The sequence below is a fragment of the Buceros rhinoceros genome, unplaced genomic scaffold (assembly GCF_000710305.1).
Source record: "Buceros rhinoceros silvestris isolate BGI_N320 unplaced genomic scaffold, ASM71030v1 scaffold660, whole genome shotgun sequence".
Classification (NCBI taxonomy): Eukaryota; Metazoa; Chordata; class Aves; order Bucerotiformes; family Bucerotidae; genus Buceros; species Buceros rhinoceros.
In genome coordinates this window covers 2,845-23,569 of record NW_010389960.1, presented here as the reverse complement: position 1 = coordinate 23,569, position 20,725 = coordinate 2,845, and the positions used below count along the sequence as shown (strand labels likewise).

At 44.0% G+C, this 20,725-nt stretch overlaps 1 protein-coding gene across 1 annotated transcript in view; it reads left to right on the top strand.

The window, feature by feature from the left end:
• SEC31A (SEC31 homolog A (S. cerevisiae)) overlaps positions 1-20,725 on the top strand; it is a gene marked incomplete at its 3' end in the record, with an annotated part of 33,097 nt that overhangs the window by 10,254 nt on the left and 2,118 nt on the right. The window contains exons 7-19 of the mRNA XM_010135783.1: positions 736-835; positions 3,246-3,407; positions 3,593-3,745; positions 4,914-5,150; positions 5,740-5,814; positions 8,169-8,219; positions 8,997-9,074; positions 12,663-12,738; positions 13,337-13,515; positions 15,294-15,420; positions 16,433-16,578; positions 18,361-18,534; positions 19,079-19,252. Coding sequence (XP_010134085.1) covers positions 736-835; positions 3,246-3,407; positions 3,593-3,745; positions 4,914-5,150; positions 5,740-5,814; positions 8,169-8,219; positions 8,997-9,074; positions 12,663-12,738; positions 13,337-13,515; positions 15,294-15,420; positions 16,433-16,578; positions 18,361-18,534; positions 19,079-19,252 — 1,732 coding nt within the window. The remainder of the gene's footprint in view (positions 1-735; positions 836-3,245; positions 3,408-3,592; positions 3,746-4,913; positions 5,151-5,739; positions 5,815-8,168; positions 8,220-8,996; positions 9,075-12,662; positions 12,739-13,336; positions 13,516-15,293; positions 15,421-16,432; positions 16,579-18,360; positions 18,535-19,078; positions 19,253-20,725) is intronic.

The window sequence follows — 20,725 nt, the reverse complement described above, 5'->3', positions numbered from 1 at the left end:
AACACTGAAGTTACTAGTTTCTTTCTGCGCTTTTTGAGAAGAGGGAGCTGAGGTGCAAAGAGTTAGTTGTAATTGATTTTCCTTGAGGAAACAAGAACCGGGACCGGAACACATCCTCACACGTGGACATGCACAGTCTCTCTGCCCCTCAGTCCTGAAAATACCTTGAATTTGTGTACAAGGAAAGATCTTGTTAAATTCTCGTCCCTCCTCACTTTTTAGTGAAACTTCCCTTATTGCTTAAAAGCAGTGTTTGTCTTAAGGAGAGAGAACAACAGTAAGTCTGTGTTGTGATTTCTGCCAGAACTACTGCCAGTGCTTCTGCTGACTTGAATCTCCTGCTAATAAAAAGAAGCTAACAAAATTTCATTGTCACTGACCTTACCTACAGGTGCAACCTTACCTACAGGTTTGCACACTGTTAGTAATGATACTACAGGCAAACAAACCATTTTGTTCCTTGGTGTCTGGATTCTCTCACATGACTGCTGCATTTAATTTTCAGATGCAACAACAGATGCAACTTTATAACTTTTTATGCAGAAGGCATCTATTTCACTACATACAGTGCTTATTAAATTGAAAAATTTCTCCTCTTGTAAGAGGAGGTAGTGGGGAGAGCATTTTGAGGTAGAATGGTCAGGTGATGTAGAAACTCAGCTTACAAATGTGCTTTATTTATCACCATTTTGCATTTACGTTAAACGTTTTTTTTCATTGCGACTTTTTATGCAGGGGTATTTTGGCCATTGCTTGGAGTGTGGCGGATTCAGAGCTGTTACTTAGCTGTGGGAAAGATGCTAAAATTCTCTGCTCCAACCCTAACACTGGCGAGGTACTGTACACACACCACTTAACAAAAAAAAAAAAAAATCTGTGTTCAGAGGTGTCACAAAAAGAGGCCAGGAAGATAGATAGAACTAGTTATTAAAGTTCCTGGACTTGGAAGTGGGGGTACCCAAGCCCTTTGCAATTTCACCAGCCTGCTAGTTTCCCAAGAAAGACAAGATCCTTATGCCCAGCCTGTCTACCACACTCCAGTTAAGGAGAGGGGGAACCTCCCCGGGTTCTTGTGAAGTTGGCCAGCCTGCCAGGGTCACGCTGGCAGCATCACTGAAACCAAAGTCCCTCTTGGTAGCCCACAGGATCGGAGGATCTTCGCCTGACCTATTCAGGGACTCTCATGAGCAGCGACACTGAGACAAATCCCTTCAGTATTAAATCAACAATAGCAATTTATTATGTAGATCCGTGACAAAATGCAGATTTGAATGATACCAGTGATAGTGTATTGACTGCGAAGATGGGTTTAAAGTGAAAGCCCAAACATACAAACCAATCTAAACACTAGCTTGATGTTAGTATTTAAGTGCACTTACCACAGAGCTCTTACCCAATAGGCATCCCTATGAGGGGGGAGAAGATAGGCTCAGTTCGTCGACCGATCCCGAAGGTTTGATGGTGGTCTTCTGTCCCCCAATTCCCCGTTTCATTTATCACTTTTTATAATGTTTCTATACTTAGGTGGAGCTTGAGTGACTCTAGTCATACATTCCTTTTGTTTTGATTGGATTAAAAATCTCTCGCTTCACATTTAAATGTACAGGTGATAAGATATAGGGCGCATGCCCAGTGGGGAGTGGTCGTACCTTGGAGGTGGGTAGCCTTTGGGATGGAGGTGTGTTTTTGTATTATCATGATGTTATAATGAGCAAAGCTCAGCTAGAGTTCACGATTTCACTATCATTGCTGGCACAGCAGTTGCAATCCATCTTTCTTGGTAGCAGCTATGCAGTTAATTGCAGCAGCCCATTGTTATCCCCAAGAACAGGAACAAACTGTATCATCTCCGTGTTACCCTCCTCCCCGTTTGGAGATAACGTACATTTCACTCGGCTGCGGTAGGCCTTATCCATGGTAACCGCATTCCATTCTTGGATCTGCTGCTGCATTTCACTTCATGACTACATGTCGTGTCAAGATATGAGCTAAATCTGAGGAACAGTGTTTCCCTCACCTCCCCATTATCCATTGTTTTCCCACAAGGGGTGGCACATGCAAAACAGGTGTTGGTGTGCTTGCATTCCTAGGAATGATGCTTCTGTGGGGTGTTTCTCCCTGTGTATGTACCTCCTGAGCTCATTCTGGTGGTGCAGGATTCCTTCCTAGTATTGCCAATATTACACATTTGTCCTTAGTGCTTCTCTCCAAAATAGTAAGGTCCTTGCTCATTATGAAGGATAGAAATGGCCTGACTTTAAGTATTGGCTTCCTTCTCTTTTGGTTTGGGACAAGCATAGCTCAATTACTGTTGCAACTGCCTTTTTCCTCCTGCATAAGTGTAAGAACTTCTATCCAGACCAGATAGATTTTGTGGGTTACTACAATAATAGCAGCTCAGTGAGTGCCACTTGAACGTGTTCTCACATCACCCTTTCAGGCCTGGGGTTACCTTTCAAAGGGAATGCAGATCTTTTTTTTTTTTTTTTTTCAGAGAACTTGAGTGTTTCCCCTAGACCACGAGAAGAGCTTCAGGCACACTGTAGGACTCCTTGCCTGTAGTGGGCAATAATCCTGGAGGACAGAGTGAGACTTATTTCTAAAATTCAGATATTGCCCAAAAAGTGCAAAAGCTGTGGGTTGGTAAATGAGTTATCTGAGCTGGATCCCCTTTTATTAGGGAAGGCTTTACATGTGGATGAATCATACTACGTGTTTTTATTAAAATTAAAACCCAGTTTCCCGGGAGACAGTGAGGCAGTTAGCATTTTGCTCTTAGAATTTCATGGTTAAATGTTTGCTGTAGTGGTGGGCTTGTCTGTCTGCCCAGAGTGCAAGGTTTAACTTTCCAATTTTTCTGCAAAAATAGACTTGTTTTGGAACTTCATTATGCCTCCATGTAGTGTGTAGAGATACCCAGACTAGGTCTGAATGAGGTAGCACGAATATCAGCAGCAGCTCACAGCTTGCAGTGGGACAGCACAGAAACACTCCAGTTGCATAGTTTGTCCTGTGTGGATTAAACAGAAGTTTTAATGGGAGGAGTGGAATATTGAGCAGTGGTGTGTGATAATCTCCTGTTTGGTGATTGTCGGACTCTGCCAACTATTAGTGTGTATGGTGATGTGGAGGCTAGTGGGGAGCAAGAAGGGCACACCAGTCTCAGGGCAGGCAGGAGAGCTGTTGCTGTTGGATGTGGTGCTCCATAAGAGACGTGATTTCTTGGACTTGCTTTTGCTGCCCAGGTGCTGTATGAGTTGCCCACAAACACACAGTGGTGCTTTGATATCCAGTGGTGTTCCAGGAACCCTGCTGTCTTGTCTGCAGCTTCATTTGATGGGCGGATCAGCGTTTACTCCATCATGGGAGGCAGCATGGATGGCTTGAGGCAGAAACAAGCTGACCAGGTATTGAGAAATTTTTCAGCTGAAAATGTGGACAGAAAGAGAGGAGGGGGGGAAACATGGGCTTATGAGAAGTCTTCAGTAACTGTCTGCAGCCCTGCTTGCAGGGGTACCAATCTGGTGCAAATAAATGCTTATGTTTTTTGGAGTTATGTCATTTCTGGTTTTTCCCCCTTCTGTTATTGAAGCTTTCATCATCTTTTGGGAACCTCGATCCATTTGGTACAGGACAGACCCTCCCACCCCTGCAGCTTCCCCAGCAGACAACCCCACAGAGCATTGTTTTGCCCCTAAAGAAACCACCCAAATGGATCCGGCGACCTGTGGGAGCATCGTTCTCGGTAAGCAGAAAGCAAGACTGGACATGGTTGGCCAGGCTGGGAGTGAGATAGTGGTGGCACCTACAAAATGCTTTAGGAAGAGGGGAGTTCAATGAGCACAGTTTGAAGCTATTACGTTGGTCAGTGTGGTGGATAATACTCAGGTTTGCTCTGATCAAGGTAGCAGGAGTCGCTGTAGCAGCACACAGCTGGGCTTCTGCATTGCTGGTTGATTTGCAGAGTAGCCAGGCGAGAGGGTGGCAAGGTCCTGCTTTTTGTGAGAACAGTCGTCTGCTCTTTGGCTCCACCTTTGTCTTATTTTGTAGACCCACAGACCATTTCTTAGGCACCTGATGAAGATTTTAGCCTATCCACTTGAAGTGGATTTCTTTGCTGAAATACTGCTCAATTTAAACATCATATGTCTGCTTTTTCACAATCGGATGCACAAAGTAAATGCAATTTTCTTCTGTTGAAGTGGTGTTGCCAGCCACTGAATGATGTGTCATTTTGTAAGGGTCTTTATTCCCTTATGTGTCCTGGTTTTCCAGGAGCCAGCTGTCAGTCTTTGTCTTGGCTTGGCTTTTTGCTTTTTGTAATGCTGACTTTGGCATTTATTGGACAGATCTGTGCAAATCAGCTTTGAGCGATAGAATGAAATAATATTATAAGCCCTTTCTAATTTTTTCTCCTGTTTATTTTACTTCTCTCAAAATGATGACACAACTTACTGCCCACCTCTCAGCAGGCTTTTGACTGGTAAACAGCCTGCCAAGAAGAGACAGCGTGCTTGAACATTTATTTAATGCTGCATAGGTTTCTTTGGTAATTACGTTGCAACATGGTGAGGTTCTCCATTTACGCTGGGCACTGTACAGACCCACAGCTCCCGTTCTCAGTCTCTAGTCAGTCTTTTTCCTGAGGGAAAAAATAAGCACAGGAATAGATGTGCTTATAAATCTTAGTAAATGTGCACCCACTCATCCAGCAACCTCCTTACATGCATAGAAATGTGGGTTGGTGGAAAATAAGTCAAGAAGTTGACATCAGGCATGTTTGTCCGTTGGATAATAAGTGTATATATATGCTATATAAAATCGCGCATACATATGAAAAAAGTATGCTCATGCACATACATACTCCAGTGTATGCTTCTATTTTTACATACTGCATGTGGCCTCAATTCCAGTTTGGAGGCAAACTGGTTACATTTGAGAATGGCAAGACTCAGCAGCAGCCAGGCATCGAGCAGCAGCAGCACCATCACCATGTCTACGTGAGCCAGGTTGTTACAGAGGAGGAGTTCTTGGCCCGCTCAAACCAGCTGCAGGAGGCTGTGCAGTCTGAAGGATTTGTCAGCTACTGCCAGAAGAAAATTGACATGGCCCAGGCTGACTTTGAGAAAAATGTGTGGGCCTTCTTAAAGGTAAGGGGGTAATGGCAGTTTGGGAGTTCCCTGCTGATTTGGAAAGCCAGTGCAGAAATGGTTCCTTATGCCCGTTACGGTGTTCTAGCAGAAGAGATGCTGGAAGCCAAACGTTAAGGCTGTGGGAAGAGGCCTGTAAGCCTTGTTGTTGGAGGTGATGCACCAGAAGAGAGAGCGTCCTCGGGGCCAGGGGTCTCGGTAGGGCTTATGAGAAATCATGGCAGAAGCCAAGGCTTGGGGGAAGGTACCGTGTATTTTTTGGCATCCCCCATCCGTTTGTCTTTGTACGGGGAGCTGGTAAGAAGGGGTAAAGCTTTGGGAGTAGCTTTAGGTGCGCTTTTCACTGCTCGTTACATAGAAGATTCCAAGTGAAGCACGTAAGCAGATTGTTCACCTGCGATAACCAGATTGAAGCCTTGCCTACCTGCTCAGGTGCCCAAGTCACTGAAGAGCTTTTCAGTTCTCTTTATTACACTCGTCTCCACAGTCGCTAGCTCTCACTGGGTAATTTGTGCCAGTGGAGTGAAAAGCAGTGAGAGAGAAAACAATTGTGAATGGTAATATATTCTTTAACTTTTGGTTTTTAAAGGTGAACTTTGAGGAAGATTCACGTGTTAAATACCTTGAGCTCTTGGGATACAGGAAGGATGATCTGAGGAAGAAGGTAAACATTCCTGGAAGCAGTGCTTGTGCGAAATGCTTTACTCATGGGTGTATCTGCACAGTACAGCCTAAACTGTTGACAATGCCAAGTATGGTTGAAGTAGTCATTTACCTGTGGGACTAGAAGAGCAGTTACCAATATCAACAGGCTATTCAATACAATAAACATTTTTACAAGGTGTTATTTTCAGTATGCTTCCCAGCAGATAGTATTCGTCAGTGCTGCAGCTCTCCTAATAGCCATAATACAACTGTTAACCATGTTGCAAGGCCTCTGTTTAAACATGACTGTCTGGAATAGTTACATTATTTAAGAATTCTTTTGTTCCAAAGGACACTAGAAATCTTTCTCTGCTCTTTAAATTTTGTCTAGATAAACAACTCATAAGTAGCTTCGGAATTCTTACAGCAAGCAGTTTGGTGGGATTTTTTTTTATTAGCTATGTTGTCTTGCAATATGGGTGTTAAATTTCAAAGCACGCCACAGACTTCAGAGGCGTGTCTGTGAGGCGTGACTGTCCAGTGTTGATCAGAAATTCTCACCCGTGAAGAAGCTCTGATATTTGTTGGTTCAATCTATTCATGTAACTTTGTTATATAGCATCCTTCTACTGTAGCATCATGGAATGTATCTGGTTGAAGAACACATAAGCAGGGTTTCATTAACAACCTTGGAAAATGTAGAATAGTCCTTTTTGTGTTTGGGACACCATTCATTTTTATTAAGAAAAAAAAGAAAGAAAACAAAGATCAAACCTTGTTACATTTGGAAGGCAAAATTTGGATTACCAGGAGCAACACTAACATCTTAAATATAGAGATTTCTCCCAGGTTGGAAGAAGATTCTTTTCTTGGTGCTACGAAGGGATATCTGCTGAGCATTTTAGCTCTTTGTTGCTTTCAGTGCTGCACTGCAGAACTGTCTAGTATTTCTTCAGTTCTGTTTCCATGGATTTGAGTGTTTGATTCATTTTTGTTGTATCAAACTAATGTTTTGTTTTCAAAGACTGGCTCCATAAAAATGTTGTTACGGTTATGAATTAAACAGCTTTCAGGGCAAACTTACTATAATTACAGGAAAAACCATGTTTTTGCTAACAGTATGTCCTCAGCCTCGAAGTTTTTGTTGCATGAGTCAAAGTCAAGCACAGCACAGGGTATCCTGCTTTTGAAAAACAGATCTCAGTTAGAAAATCCAGTTGAAATTTAGTAGCAGTCATGCAGACTGGAGCCCATTATTGCTTTTGCTCTGGGTTTGATGTGGGGGGGGGTGTGGGGAGAAGCTAGGAAAAATGGGCATAGAGGAGCTGAGCCTGAACTGCAGGGCTAACCCCATTATTTCAATATCTGAGGAACAGATGAGGGGGACTGCAGGGCCATGTTGTTGTGTAGGCGTTTCTCAGCAAAGCATTCCGTGTTGAAGTTGAATACATGGTTTTTAGTGTTGAGAAACAATACAGGACAACTCATGAAAGTTTGTGACACCCAGATGATGAACTCTCTAAATCACAGCTTGCTTTTCATTTTACTGGTAGAGTAAGTAAAAAAGTGTCACAAATTTCAGCTTCTTGGAATAAACTGTTAAGAACATGATGATTTGTTTTTATCTTCTTAAAACCTTAATTTTCCTATGCAAGTGAAGTCATGGATTTCTCCTTTCTATTGTAAACTAATGATTAAAAAAGAGAGACAAAACTATCTCCAGCAATTTTAGCTCATCTCTTTGTGAAAACCAGCTTACAGGGTAAAATAAAGCATGCAGTTTCAGGAAGAGTAGATAACATTAGCAGCATTAGGAAACCCAGGCTCCCAGATGCTGAACTAACATTTTCTGCATTTATTCTAAACTCTATACATCAAATTGGCATTTTTGAGGGCTTTAATTGAATATGGAGTCATGATTTGCTTGCAAAGAAGTAAAAGCTGGGCTTTTGAACTCTTCTTTGCCTTGGAAAATCTTAAGTCCACAGCCTTATGCCTGCTGTCCATAAAACCACAGCTTCCTGACAGGCTCCCTGCTCCACAACAGTTTTCCCTAACCACAGCAGACAGTTTTGTTATGTGTGGTCTGATACTACTTTTATTACTGTGGTTTCCAGCAGCTCTAGTGAGGTTTGAGGCCCTTGAGTTAACAATTAAAGGCGTAGAGCAGCTGATGTTTCCACTAAACTAGGGGTGCAGTGGGCTTAGCAGTAAATCCATTGCCAGGCTGGGAAAGGAAGTGGCTTTAGTTTCATGTTAACTGTTCTGCAGGGGCGTATTAGCTACATGTACCAATTTTGCAATCGAAGACATCAGTGAGAGGGCTGCCTCTAAAATAAAAAGGCACTTCCTTAAATCTTGTTTGTTTTCTAGATTACATCCACTCTGAATAAAGAGGGTCTTGCAGATGGTGACTTGGGAGAGGTAAGCAAACATGTATGTACAACTGTTTGCTTTTAGAATGCCAGGCTATTGTGCAAAGTAAGAATATTTTTTCTTTCTGCTTGATAGCTGTCCCAAAATATGACAAGTTCCTACATCTAGGAGGTTGAAGGCACTTATTTAAAAAAAAAAACACTTTTTTCCACTCGCATGTCCTTCCCTTTCACAGCAAAGGGCTCTCAGTTACAGGTTTTAGTTCAGAGTCTCAGTGATGTCCCTCCACCTTTCAGTTTTGCTGCCTGTGTCTTGCCCACTGTAAAACTTTGTGCCGCCCGTGAGATAAGGCAAAGCCTTGCTGTCTGGCAACTGGTTTCAAGAGCAGCACTCTCCCCAGGCTTTAAAAAAAGCAAGACTGAGAATGCAGTCCCATAACGCTTCTCTGCAAGAGTGATGAATGCAGTTCCGGTGTTGCCCGTTGTTATTGCAATAGCCTGAATCTTCAGTGGGAGGACTGCATCGCTTCTGTGCTGTAGACATTTCAGGTGTCATCCGTGGCTGCCTGATGGGAAAGAGAAGTTCTGTTGCATGTTTTCAGGCAGACAGGATGAAAACAGCACAAGGTACTGTGTAATGACAAAGAGCAAAGAAATGGAGGGCCTTGTACTACGTTTGTCCTCACATATGTATTGCAATTGCATTCCTGTGATTTGCAGTCTGGTTCTGGCTGCTGTGGGTGGGAAGGTCACTATACTCTGTAGTGCAAAGTATTTCTTCCTCTTTTGCTGACTTTTTTTTAATGGCATCTTCTCTCTGCTGAAGGCTACTGCAGAACCTGATGAATTTGTGCTGAACGAGGGGGACAAAGGCCGGGCTGCAGAGGAGCAGTTCTTGGGAGAGGTATCTGTTGCCCTCCTGTGTATTTACTTTGTTACTGTTAAGAGTGCTTCCTTTTGTTGTCTTTTCCTATGCTGGGAATGTGTGGAAATACACGGAAGTTATTTAGAATGAGTAAAATGTGGGCGTTTCTTGGGGTTTTCTCATTAGCCTCAGACATCATGTGACTAATTTTGGTGGAAACTAAGAATGAGATTGTTTTGTAACAGTCCACTTGGCACCAGACTCAAGGACTTTATTCTGACGTAATTTTCATGGTGACATTTCTGTAACATTTACTAAATGATCTGCTGCCACAACTCTAATGCATTCCTCCTCTTTTTTTTTCCTTCCCTCTGGTTGGTTATTACCAAGCTGTCAGCTTATTACTGCCTTGTTTCTAGGTATAACCTTTGCAGAGATGCAGCTGTGGAACTGGAGGAGAGGCAGAATGTTCGTTTTCTGTACTGCTCCCACCCGTGTCGTAGTGCCATCCGTCCCCTTTGCACTTGAACAGCAAGTATCAGGGCTTTGGGAGCTAGTTACCTGAGCAATGTCTGTTGCAACAGTTCAGCCATCTTTATCACGGGCAGCTTGTGCTCCACCATGCCAGCCTTGGGGATCCTTTAGCTTTTGTTCATTTCTGTCCATTTGAGCAAGATTGTTTTCAGCCCTGTGTTTTAGATATGGGGACAGGTCTGTATTTGGAACTAAGGACCTAGTCTTTGTCATGTGAGGTTAATAGCACTGAAAATACTAGTATGACTGCGTGAACAGGCCAGCTTCGTTGTTCCCATTCCCTCTCTTTCGGGTTAGAATTTGAGCTGTTAATCCAAAACAACCGATGCTTCCTGCCTGGCTGTTTGTAGTTGTCTGTGAAGATGAGGATGGTGGTTTATGGCTCATGCGTGTTGGAATAGTACGCTTGTTGACTCCATAGACCAGACTGTTGAGGATACCAAAAGAGAGCACTCTTCCCGTGGTTAGTTGCTTGATTGCTTGTCAGTTCTTTAGATGCTGTAGTGGCAGACACATGTATCTGACTGAGTATGGATTTTGCTGTACGCAATCACGAAAATATTATAGATGTCTCTTGTAGGAGAGCATTCACAGCCAAATGTGACCTTAGCCCACCAGCACAGGTAGCCATTGATGAAGCATCTGGGAGTGCTGTCACATACATAAAGTGACTGTATGGGCACATTATTGCTGTGATAGTTACAACATGCTCTCAATTGATACCAAACACACAGCACTCTGTACCTGACAGCAAAGTGATTTTCCAGATGCTGCCTCCTTTTGTGAGCCTAACATAAAGCGTATTTCAGACTTAGCTTCCTATCCCAAATGCCTGTTCTTGGTTGGCTGTGTTGTTAATCTTCTCAGTTTCACTGATCAGTATTTAAGCAGGGTGTTCTCAGAAGACTCTTGAACTCCCTCTGCATGTACTAGCACTGGCTTATGACAGAGTAGGCAGTTTATAGGACAATTTCTGCACTCTTCTTAGGCTGTGCTGTTATAGTTGGTGGTGGAGAGAGACTTCCTTCTTAGTATTACTTTTTATTATTGAAAGGTTTTGTTTGAAATATCCAAATACTTGCAGGAAATTTCTGTATCTTATTTCCTGTGGGAGTTTTATAAAAAAAATCCTTCTGTTTGCTGAGCACTCCGGCACTGAGTGCAAAATGCTTACGTCTGTGTGGGCTTTCATAGCTGGATAAAAAACTGGCTGGATGAACAGGCCCAGAGGGTAGTGGTGAACAGAATTCGATCCAGTTGGCAGGCAGTCACCAGTGGTGTCCCCCAGGGCTCAGTACTGGGGCCTGTTCTCTTTACCTCTTTATCAGTGATGTGGATGAGGGGATCGAGTGCACCCTCAGTCAGTTTGCAGATGATGCCAAATTAGGCAGATGTGTTGATCTACTTGAAGGTCGGGAGCCTCTGCAGAGGGTTCTGGACAGGCTGGATTGATGGGCTGAGGCCAGTTGTATGAGGTTCAATAAGGCCAAGTGCCAGGTCCCGAGCTTGGCTCACAACAACCCCCTGCAATGACACAGGCTTGGGAAAGCATGGTGGAAAGCTGCCCGGAGGAAAAGGGCCTGGGGGTGTTGGTCAGCTAAATATTGAGTCAGCAGTGTGCCAAGAAGGCAAACATCATCCTGGCTTGTATCAGAAATAGTGGCCAGCAGGAGGAGGGACGTGATTTTTTCCCTCTGTACTCGGCACTGGTGAGGCCTCACCTCAAATGCTGTGTCCGGTTTTGGGCCCCTCACTTGAAAATGGACATTGAGGTGCTGGAGCGTGTCCAGAGAAGGGCAACAAAGCGGGTGAAGGTTTTAGAGAGAAAGTCTGATGAGGAATGGCTGAGGGAACTGGGATTGTTTAGTCTAGAGAAAAGGAGACTTGGGTGATGTCTTCAGCTTCTACAGCTACCTGAAAGGAGGTTGTAGTAAGGCGGGGATTGGTCTCTTCTCCCATGTAACAAGTGATAGGATGAGAGGAAGTGGCCTAAAGCTGGGCCAGGGAAGGTTTAGGTTGGGTATTAGGAAGAATTTCATTGTAGAAGGGTTGTGAAATATTGGAACAGGCTGCCTAGGGCAGTGGTGGAGTCCCCATGCCTGGAAGTGTTTAAAAACTGTGTAGACCTGGCACTGAGGGATGTGGTTTAGGGACCTGGCAGTGCAGGGTGAACAGTTGGGCTCAATGATCTCAAAGGTCTCTTCCAACAAAAATGATTCTTTGACTATGGTGGACTTCTTTGTTCAAAATTACGCATGTATCCATGTCTTTTGCTTAATTAAACTAGAGCGTATGCCTAGTGCAGAGTGTTTGGAGGATGAGCTGAAAGTCTTTAGGTGGAGCAAAGTGAAACCCAGGTAACATTATGGTAAGCTGTTCTTAGTAGGAGTTGAAGTTGAAAGAGGAGGGAAGGGAGGCTTCTGATTTTGAGGTTCTGGTGGGTTTGCTTTGCAGGACTTGTATGTATATGGGCATGGATGTGCATATGCAGGTCTGTACCCAGGATCCAGGTGTCTGGTTGCTGTTTTTTGTGATCTCTGCATATGCACACTTGTGCTGTCATAAGCCTTCCCTGGTGGTTAGAAATCTGGGGCTTCCAGCAAATCTTTTTCCCTTGGCAGCCATTTAAGAAAAATGGACCACTCTGATCTCTCATAACAATGATTTTACAAGGCATGTTTACAGGCACTGGAGGATATGCACGCTTGTGCTGTCATAAGCCTTCCCTGGTGGTTAGAAATCTGGGGCTTCCAGCAAATCTTTTTCCCTTGGCAGCCATTTAAGAAAAATGGACCACTCTGATCTCTCATAACAATGATTTTACAAGGCATGTTTACAGGCACTGGAGGTCCTTTGATAAGACCAGGCGTTTCTCAGTGTGCTGAGGAGCTGACTTTGTACAGGCACCAGGGGAAGCTGATTATCCTGTGCTGAAACAGTGTTCTCACAAATGACTGGGATACTCTAGGTTAATGATCTCTCAGGCATCTGAAAGTCTATCTTTAACTTGTAATGCCATTTTAAAAAAAAAAATATTGCATATGCTCCAAGTGTTTACATAATCTCAAAAATTATGCTTTTCCTTTCTCTTAGAGGATGAAGGACCATAAACGAGAAATAGAAGATTTGCGATCTGCAAACAAGGCATTTAACATCTCTGTTAGTGGAGGTAAAAAAAACCCCTTGATAATGATTCCATTGTATGTGCCGATATTTATAAATAGCAATGATGATACTGGTGTTCCAGTAAGAAAGCAATTTTTACAGAGATTGTGAAGGATTATCATGACTTGGCTCTAACTGTATTAATTTCACAGCAGTCTCAAGGCACTTGAAAATATTTTTAGGGCAGGAAAGGAAGCATACAGCACTCGTATGTGCTAATGTCACTGTTTGTACAGAAACTCCCAGGGGATCTTGAATAACACAGAAGCCATTGACCGCTGTCTAGGTCTGACTTTGTTTCTGGCACTATATACAAGGTAGTTGTTCCAGAGGTCATTTATAGCTCTAGCATCTTGCAAGCATTTACTAGCGTCTTGCTTTGCAGTGAGTGGTGCTTGACAGTGCCCCACCTGATGTGGCTGTGACCATAGTGTGTTTTTGAGACTGGAGATGAATATGAGCATCCCTATAAGTACCTGTCTGCAACAGGCTGGTTTGCAGAGAACTTTTCAGTGTTGTACAATTGGACAGAATCACCTTATGTTGTGTATTTAAGTGACTTTTGTGCCATCATTTGAAAACACACTTATCTCTTCTTGCAGATGTGGATGGTTTGATTACCCAGGCTTTGCTGACGGGTAACTTTGAGAGCGCAGTAGATCTCTGCTTGCATGATAACCGCATGGCTGATGCCATTATATTGGCAATCGCAGGTGGACAAGATCTGCTTTCCAGGACACAGGAAAAGTACTTTGCAAAGATGCAGAGCAAAATCACCAGGGTATGTTTTTTTAAGTTTTCTTGACATTTCATACATTTGTTATTGAGAGAAGCTAGTAAGTATTCAAGTCGTAGATCTCAGCAGAAGGATTTCTGTTCTTTTTTCATGTATCGATAAGCAGAGAAGCAGCATACTACCTGGATATCAATACACAAGAAGAGTAGTCTTTACCTTGTCTCTGGTGTCTCTGAGTTGCATATACACTAGTAGATTCTCACTGATAAATAGCTTAAGCAATACGTGTTTCAGTCTGTTATCTTGACCCATGCTCAGTGCTAGCAGCATTGGGTTGATTTCTGCCTGTGATCAGTCTTAACAGATTTTGCCAATGCTTCGTGTCACCGCACGCACAGAAGAGAGAACTAAGTATCTCCAGAGAGATCAGTCACTCTTTGTCTAGGAGACAGTGTTATGGCCACGTGGTTATTATTCTCTTCAGCTTTTTGCAGTTCTAGGGATTGCTGATGCTGCTTGTTCAAATCTTTCTTCTCTACAACTGACATGAGAAAGCAGCAACAGGAGGATGAACCAGGAGAAGTGGCCTTAAAAAAGCACAGGACAATTAGTTTGGCAAGGATGGCCACTTTTACAGGAGGGGAGAAAAGTTGCTCGTGGTTGCTTTTTAGTAGTCCTTTGTCAAAGGAAGGCATTTTATACAGTAGCAGGAGGCAATCTGTAAAATGGGCATGTGCTGAAGTCCCTTCCATGAACAGGGCTGAAGGCTGCAAAGCACAGTCATTTGAGGAGTTACCACACCCAGCACTACAGGCTATGGTCTGTAAGTAGAATTTTGCTGGTCATTGCCTGTGATCCAGTTTGAGACAGGAACAATTTGCCTTTCAGAAGAGGAAAATTTCAAGTATTTCAAGACTCTTGTTTGTTGCAGCATTTTTTTCCCCCCATCCCCAGCTCCTTTCCTGCCTCTGGGCTCATTGAAGGAAGGAGAATTTTGTAGTGCAGGGGAAATTTTTTTGAGAGCTGACTGGTTATCTGTGCCTGTGCTAACAAGTGAGTGTTGACCTTGTAGTTAGGACCTTGCATTTGTTGTTCAAGTGTTTTTTTTTTTTTTTTTCTTTTCTGGTTCCAAACTGCACGCTTACTGCTTATTCAGCTGGTTTTGAGCTTGAAGCCTTGGCATGATAAGGACTTTGTTTACAGCACAGCTGCCAAGTCTGTCTTTTGTCTGAAGCAAAATAACCAGAAGCAGAGCTTGAGACATAAGAAACTGGAATTTTGTTCTGAGGGCTTGTGGACAGGCAGTCTGTGTGCCTGGATGCAGGGCAGGGGTACTGCGCCCAGCTCAGGTTGATACTGCTGCCAATTTGCTTCTTCCTTCAACCAGCCTTTTCAGCTGCTCCTCACTGGTCAGCCGGAGGCCAAGAGCTTAAAGGCAAATGAAGACATTTGACAAACAAAATTCATACCCCTTGCTGGGCATCGTATAGAAGATTTATAGCTAAATACGTGATATGTTATCTTTGCAAAAACAGTGCTGAAAACTATCTGCACCAATCCCAACTTGCAGAGATTTGTGCATTCATTTCTGGCACATTTTATAGCAAGAATAATTGGTTTGTCTGTGTTACCTGAGCTTGTTGTAAGATTTTCACTGAACTAATTTTGAAGCAAAACTTACGCTCGTGTGGCTGTTGAATCACTGTACAGTATCTGCCACAACCCTGGATAACAGTGAGGATGTTAACACTTCAATAGATGCAAATTATACTGCATCCTAAAAAACAAAGATCTTAACTGTGGTCTCTCTCCTTCTGGTCTAGCTCATCACTGCAGTGGTAATGAAGAACTGGAAAGAGATTGTGCAGTCTTGTGATCTGCAGAATTGGAGAGAGGCTTTGGCTGCTGTGCTCACTTACGCCAGGCCAGATGAATTTCCAGCCCTTTGCAGTAAGGATGCTTTACAGACTGGGTGTCATTTATTCCACTTAACAGCAAAACTACACTTTGCCATGGTTGTTTTCGTTCCAGTGAACTGTTGTAATGCCTTGCTAGCTTATTCGATGGGTAACAGTTTTTTGAACCTGTTGCAGAGCAGGAGAGTAACCTCTGGCCTGCTGTGTCCCCAGTATGTTCCCTGATTTTCTGGGCAGAAGAACCCGGATGCTTGGGAGCAGCTGTGTCCTGGAATCACCTGTGTAGTGCACAGTTGCTGGCTTCTTGCCATTTCCAGATGGATAACGGTGATGTTGATGTGACAAGTGTCTCAGCCAAGGGACCGGTGTTTTAAAGTGTTTGTGCATGGGACGCACATGGAAATGTTTCAGGGAAGGGCTTCATTCTTCTTTCCCAAGAGCAATTTTGACTTTTTGGAAGAGTTTCCTTTCACAGGCATTGACCGTGCCTGTCCTTATGTGTGCTGCACAGCAGACAGCTGGCTGGGTTGAACCCACAGGGAAGTGACATTGCCAACAGCCATGTGCCTGACACCCCCGTACCCATCAGACACCAGCCACAGTGTGTAGGGAGCTGTGAACACATCTTCAGCTGCAAATATTCACTTCAGCACACGTCAGCCTAGAGCAGCATCGCAGCTTTTTTGCCTACAGTTCCCTGGCCGGTTGCATGCTTGGGTCACAGTCCCTCCTTTCTGGGTGGTGGAAGGGAGAATCAAACCCTGGCCTCTTGTCCTTTCTCAAGGCAGCAGATGGACTGTCCCCTCAAGCTTGCAGGCATTTGCCAAGTCTTTGCTGCAATGACATTAGCTGCATCTGAAGTGCACTGGCTCCCATGACGTAATCTGTGCTGGACACCAGAGAACATCCTTACCAGTGGAGCCCACTTCTCACTGTGCTGAGCAGAGACACAGCTGGTATTGCAGGCTTCTTCAGCCTTGGTAGTGATGGATGGATGGATCACCTGAGAGATTCACCAGCATCATCTTTGTTCATGTTTTTCCTAGATCTCCTGGGTAACAGGCTGCAGAATGAGGGGGACAGCCTTCTGCAGACACAGGCTTGCCTCTGTTACATTTGTGCCGGCAACGTGGAAAAACTCATTGCTTGTTGGACCAAAGCTCAGGATGGAAACAGCCCCTTGTCCCTACAGGTTGGTAATTCTGTAAAGAAAAACGTTGGAAGTAACATGCTGCAATCATTTGGCACTTAAATGATCTAGTGTAGAGCTTTGGTGCTGTCTGATAGCTTCATGTATCTCAGGATGCAAGCCTTTCCTTCTGAACTGGGTGGCTTTCATAGAAATAACACATATGCTATTGAAAGTGAGCTGTGAAGCGCGATGGCCCTTGTGTCTGCTCTGTTCTTTGGGTAGTCATTAGTAACATGCTTTTTGTGTAAAAAGGCAGTTGTAGGGTTTAGAGTGTTTTGGTAAAGAAGGGGCTTTGAATGCTTGTATCTTTTGCAGTAGGGGAATACTTGGATGTTTTTGCTTTTGGAAGAGATGGCTTGGATGTTGAGGGGAAGAAATCTAATAAATACGGAAAGAAAACTGTAGAGAGGTTCTCGTGAGAGTTTTCCTCTATGGGGTTGCACACACAGCATTTGGTTTGCAGCAGTGAAATATATTGCACATAGCAAATATCTTGGGGGAATAGGATTGATGACAGTGAGATGAAGCAGTTATGAAATAACTTACTTCATAGCATAATCTTAATTTCTTCCATCTGTTCAGGGCCTTTGAAGGCCCAGGTTTAGAAAGTACTTAGACCAATGTTAGCTGGCAGTGCTGTGAGTCTCCATGCAGTTAATTGAAGGAACTGGAGTATATGTGAGGTTTGCTTCACATTATTAACTCTACAGTTTTGAATTATCAAAATTACTTTCCAGTCTCTCGATTGTGAGGGCTTCATTTACAGATATACCTTCAGTGTGAATTTGCATTTGATTGCATTGCTTTGCTCTCTTGGACACTAAATTAAAAAAAATATTATTGGAGTCATAATTAGGCTGCTTGTTTACTCTGTAGAACTGCTGAAACTCAGAGAAAGAAGCTATTCGTTATCTCTGTTTTCTTATACTTCCCTGTTTTGAAGTGCTGATTTGTTGAGAGAAACTGTTAGTAAACCGTCCTTATTAGTGATGTACGGTTGAAATCCCACGTGTGGTACACTCATTAAATCTGTTAAGATATTAAAGAGGGATTACATGATAATATTGGCAGATTTGTAGTATTTTCCAATATGAGAATAAGAAAAACATGAGAAAACTGACTAGAAAATGTTCCTGTAACTTAGCACTAGGAGGAAACCCAACCAAGACCAACTCTAATATTTGGAGATGTGCAGGGAAGGCAAGATACAGAGTATTCCTGGTGAATTATCAGGAGAACCATCTTTGCAGTAACAACCAAGAAACCATGGACTACTATCCTAAGGGAGTAATTTGATCCCTTTGATTAAGATGATCAAAAACTGACTTACTAAAATTTTGCAAACAAATATGCGGCACCCCACTGTTAATATTGATAATGGTCATAGTGTTTTCCATTGTCTCTCATGACTCTTCTAAGATAATTTTATCAAGCATACTCTTTTGGAGGACATGCTCAGTGCTGATAGGGCCCTGAAATCCTGTTTAATAAAAGCAGTTCTTTTGGCTTTTAACTCCTCTCTGATGCACTGCTGACTTTGCTGTTAGAAGGCACTTGGCGTGCAGTGGCCTCTTGCTGTTCTGTCATCTCACATACTAGGAAAGTCATGCCCTCATCGCAGCTGTAACTGTCCAGGAAATCTGCACTTGGCTTCGGCTTCCTGTTAGGTGAGAGGGGTTCTGCAGCGCTGTCCTGAGGAACACAGTCCTCTGTGACAGTTGTTAGCCAGGGCCTACTTCACCCCGTCGTTCTCATTTCTGGGTTTTATTTCTGACTTCCCAGGATCTAATAGAGAAAGTAGTAATCTTGCGCAAAGCCGTGCAGCTCACCCAGGCTGTGGACCCTAATGCTGTGGGGGCCCTTTTAGCCGAGAAGATGAGCCAGTACGCCAGCCTCCTGGCTGCCCAGGGCAGCATTGCTGCAGCGTTGACTTTCCTTCCTGCGAACACCAACCAGGTAAGGGGCTTTCAGGTTTTTTACTCCATCTGTCTGTGCGTACAAGCGTACTTCAAGCAAAGACCTCTGCCAGCAGGACTGCCACTTGAAATGCACCTCAGGATGTGATAGGTGCTTTCCCCTCTCCCTGCATTGGCTTCACTGAGCTGGCAGAAGTACATGGCCTTGTTGTTCTCCCTCTTAGTTTCACACCCTCGTCCTTGCAGCCAGTGGCAGCCAAAGGGGTAGCTGTCCCTCCTGCAAGCCAGACACAGTGAAACATGTATTGTAACACTTGGTTGGTTGTTTTCGTTTGATTTCTCATTTTCCATTAGTTTATATTGGGAATGATTGGGAATCATGGCTTGGGAATGATGCAACCCAAGATGAGGCAGTTACATGTTCCAGTGGCCCCACGTTTCACGCAGAAAGACTCACTCTAATCAAGTAAAGCAGAGCAAGTTTCTGAGAGAGAGCTCATCAGTGTGTGGTCAGTCAGCCTCTCCGTTTGATGCACTGGGTCACAGTGCATTTAACCGCCTTTGCTATTCTTTTCTGATTCCAGCCAAACATTGTGCTGTTACGGGACAGGCTTTGCAGAGCCCAAGGGGAGCCTCCAGCAGGTCAGGAGGCTCTCAAGGTGCCCTATGAGAGACAGCCCATGCTCAGAGGACAAGCTGGCCCTGTTGCTGGACGGATGCAAGGGGCCCAGGCTCCAGCCCAGCAGTATTACCAACAGGTAAATGGTTTTTGGCAGTCAGGGAGGGACATGGTGCTTGGGTTCCGAAGAGTGATGGACAAAGGAATTTTCTTTCTATTCTTTTTGTCTGAGCTTCCATTCTTCCGGTTCTATCACATACCTCTACTGAGAGCCCTGTGGTGAAAGTCATTCGTGCTGCTTTTCAGTCAGTACAGATGTTTCCTTTACTTCTCATCTGGAAACATCTATTAAACACCTTGTCAGGTAGCCTGCTTCTAAAGATTAGGTGTTTTCTCCCTTTGAAAATATGCGTCAGTGCCGGGAATGACCATGTGGGAGAGCACTGCAGGATTTTTCTGTGCTTGCTGTCATAGTCCCTGATGTTGTCCATCCCTACAGGCCCTGGGGTTTGCTCATGCTGCTCACCAGTCTCTTCTGGAGCTGATTATTTCTACCCCTCCACCACCAGTTCTGATATTGGCTGCAGAAGTTGCTGAACAGCAGCAATAGCAAACCGAGGGTCTGTTTTGGCAGTTGTGTGTACAGCCAGCTCTAAAAACACCTTCTCAGCAAGGCGTAAGGGGACATAGGCAGCACAGGCAAGGGGTGAGATGGGAGCCTGGCCTGGGCTGGGAGTGAGATGTGCCGGAAGACCCGGTGAGTATGGGACTAATAAGGGAGTTGGGGGTTGTGCCCAGTGGAAGAGGAGAAACAAGCCCTGGTTTTATCTGTAGTCTGAGGACAGTGCATCGGATCCTGTTGGCCATCACTGGAACGTAGTACTTAAAGAGCATCATCAAGTCAGTAATCCCTCAGCACAGTGCTGGAGCTGCTCTGGCCCTGCTCTACACATGGCCTTTGGGCTGAGCTTTTCCGAGAGCAGAACTGTGTTAGTGCTGCGGATGCTCTTACACAGAGGAGACTGGCACAAGCAGAGGCATGTCTCTGTCAGTCCTTCCCTTCAAGCACTGCCTGCCAGAAAAATGGGGACAGGAAGGAAGAAAGGCTGAAAAGCAGGGGGAGTTGGGCTTTTGTTTTCCCTCCTGATGTCAGTAATTGTATGTGCCTTCACCTTCTCTCCAGGGTGTTAACAAGTAAATTTCAGAAGGGACAAAGCCTTAATCCTGTTCATGCAAGATTACCTTGCAAATGCCATTGTATATGATTTTAAATGTATTATTGTCAATAATTAACTCTACTATTCTTTGTGGTGTGTTTGACCTTCTTCCTTGTATCCAATGACTTGCCTTTAGAGGCAATGCTGCATATTTCCCGTTTGGCTGTGGAAAACAGTAACTGTCCTCTATATGGCATGACCTTAGCGATGCTTTTTAAACCAGAATTTCCTCTTTCCTTTTTCACTGTTTCAGGAGTGCATCAAGCTATTATTTAAGCAATCCCTGCTCATTAATAAAAGGCTGGGTGTATCACAACCCCATGAGCACATTGCAAGTGAGTTACGCCCTGTGTTCTTGGTTTTCCAGGGGGCTCATGCTCAGCAGGACGCGCTCA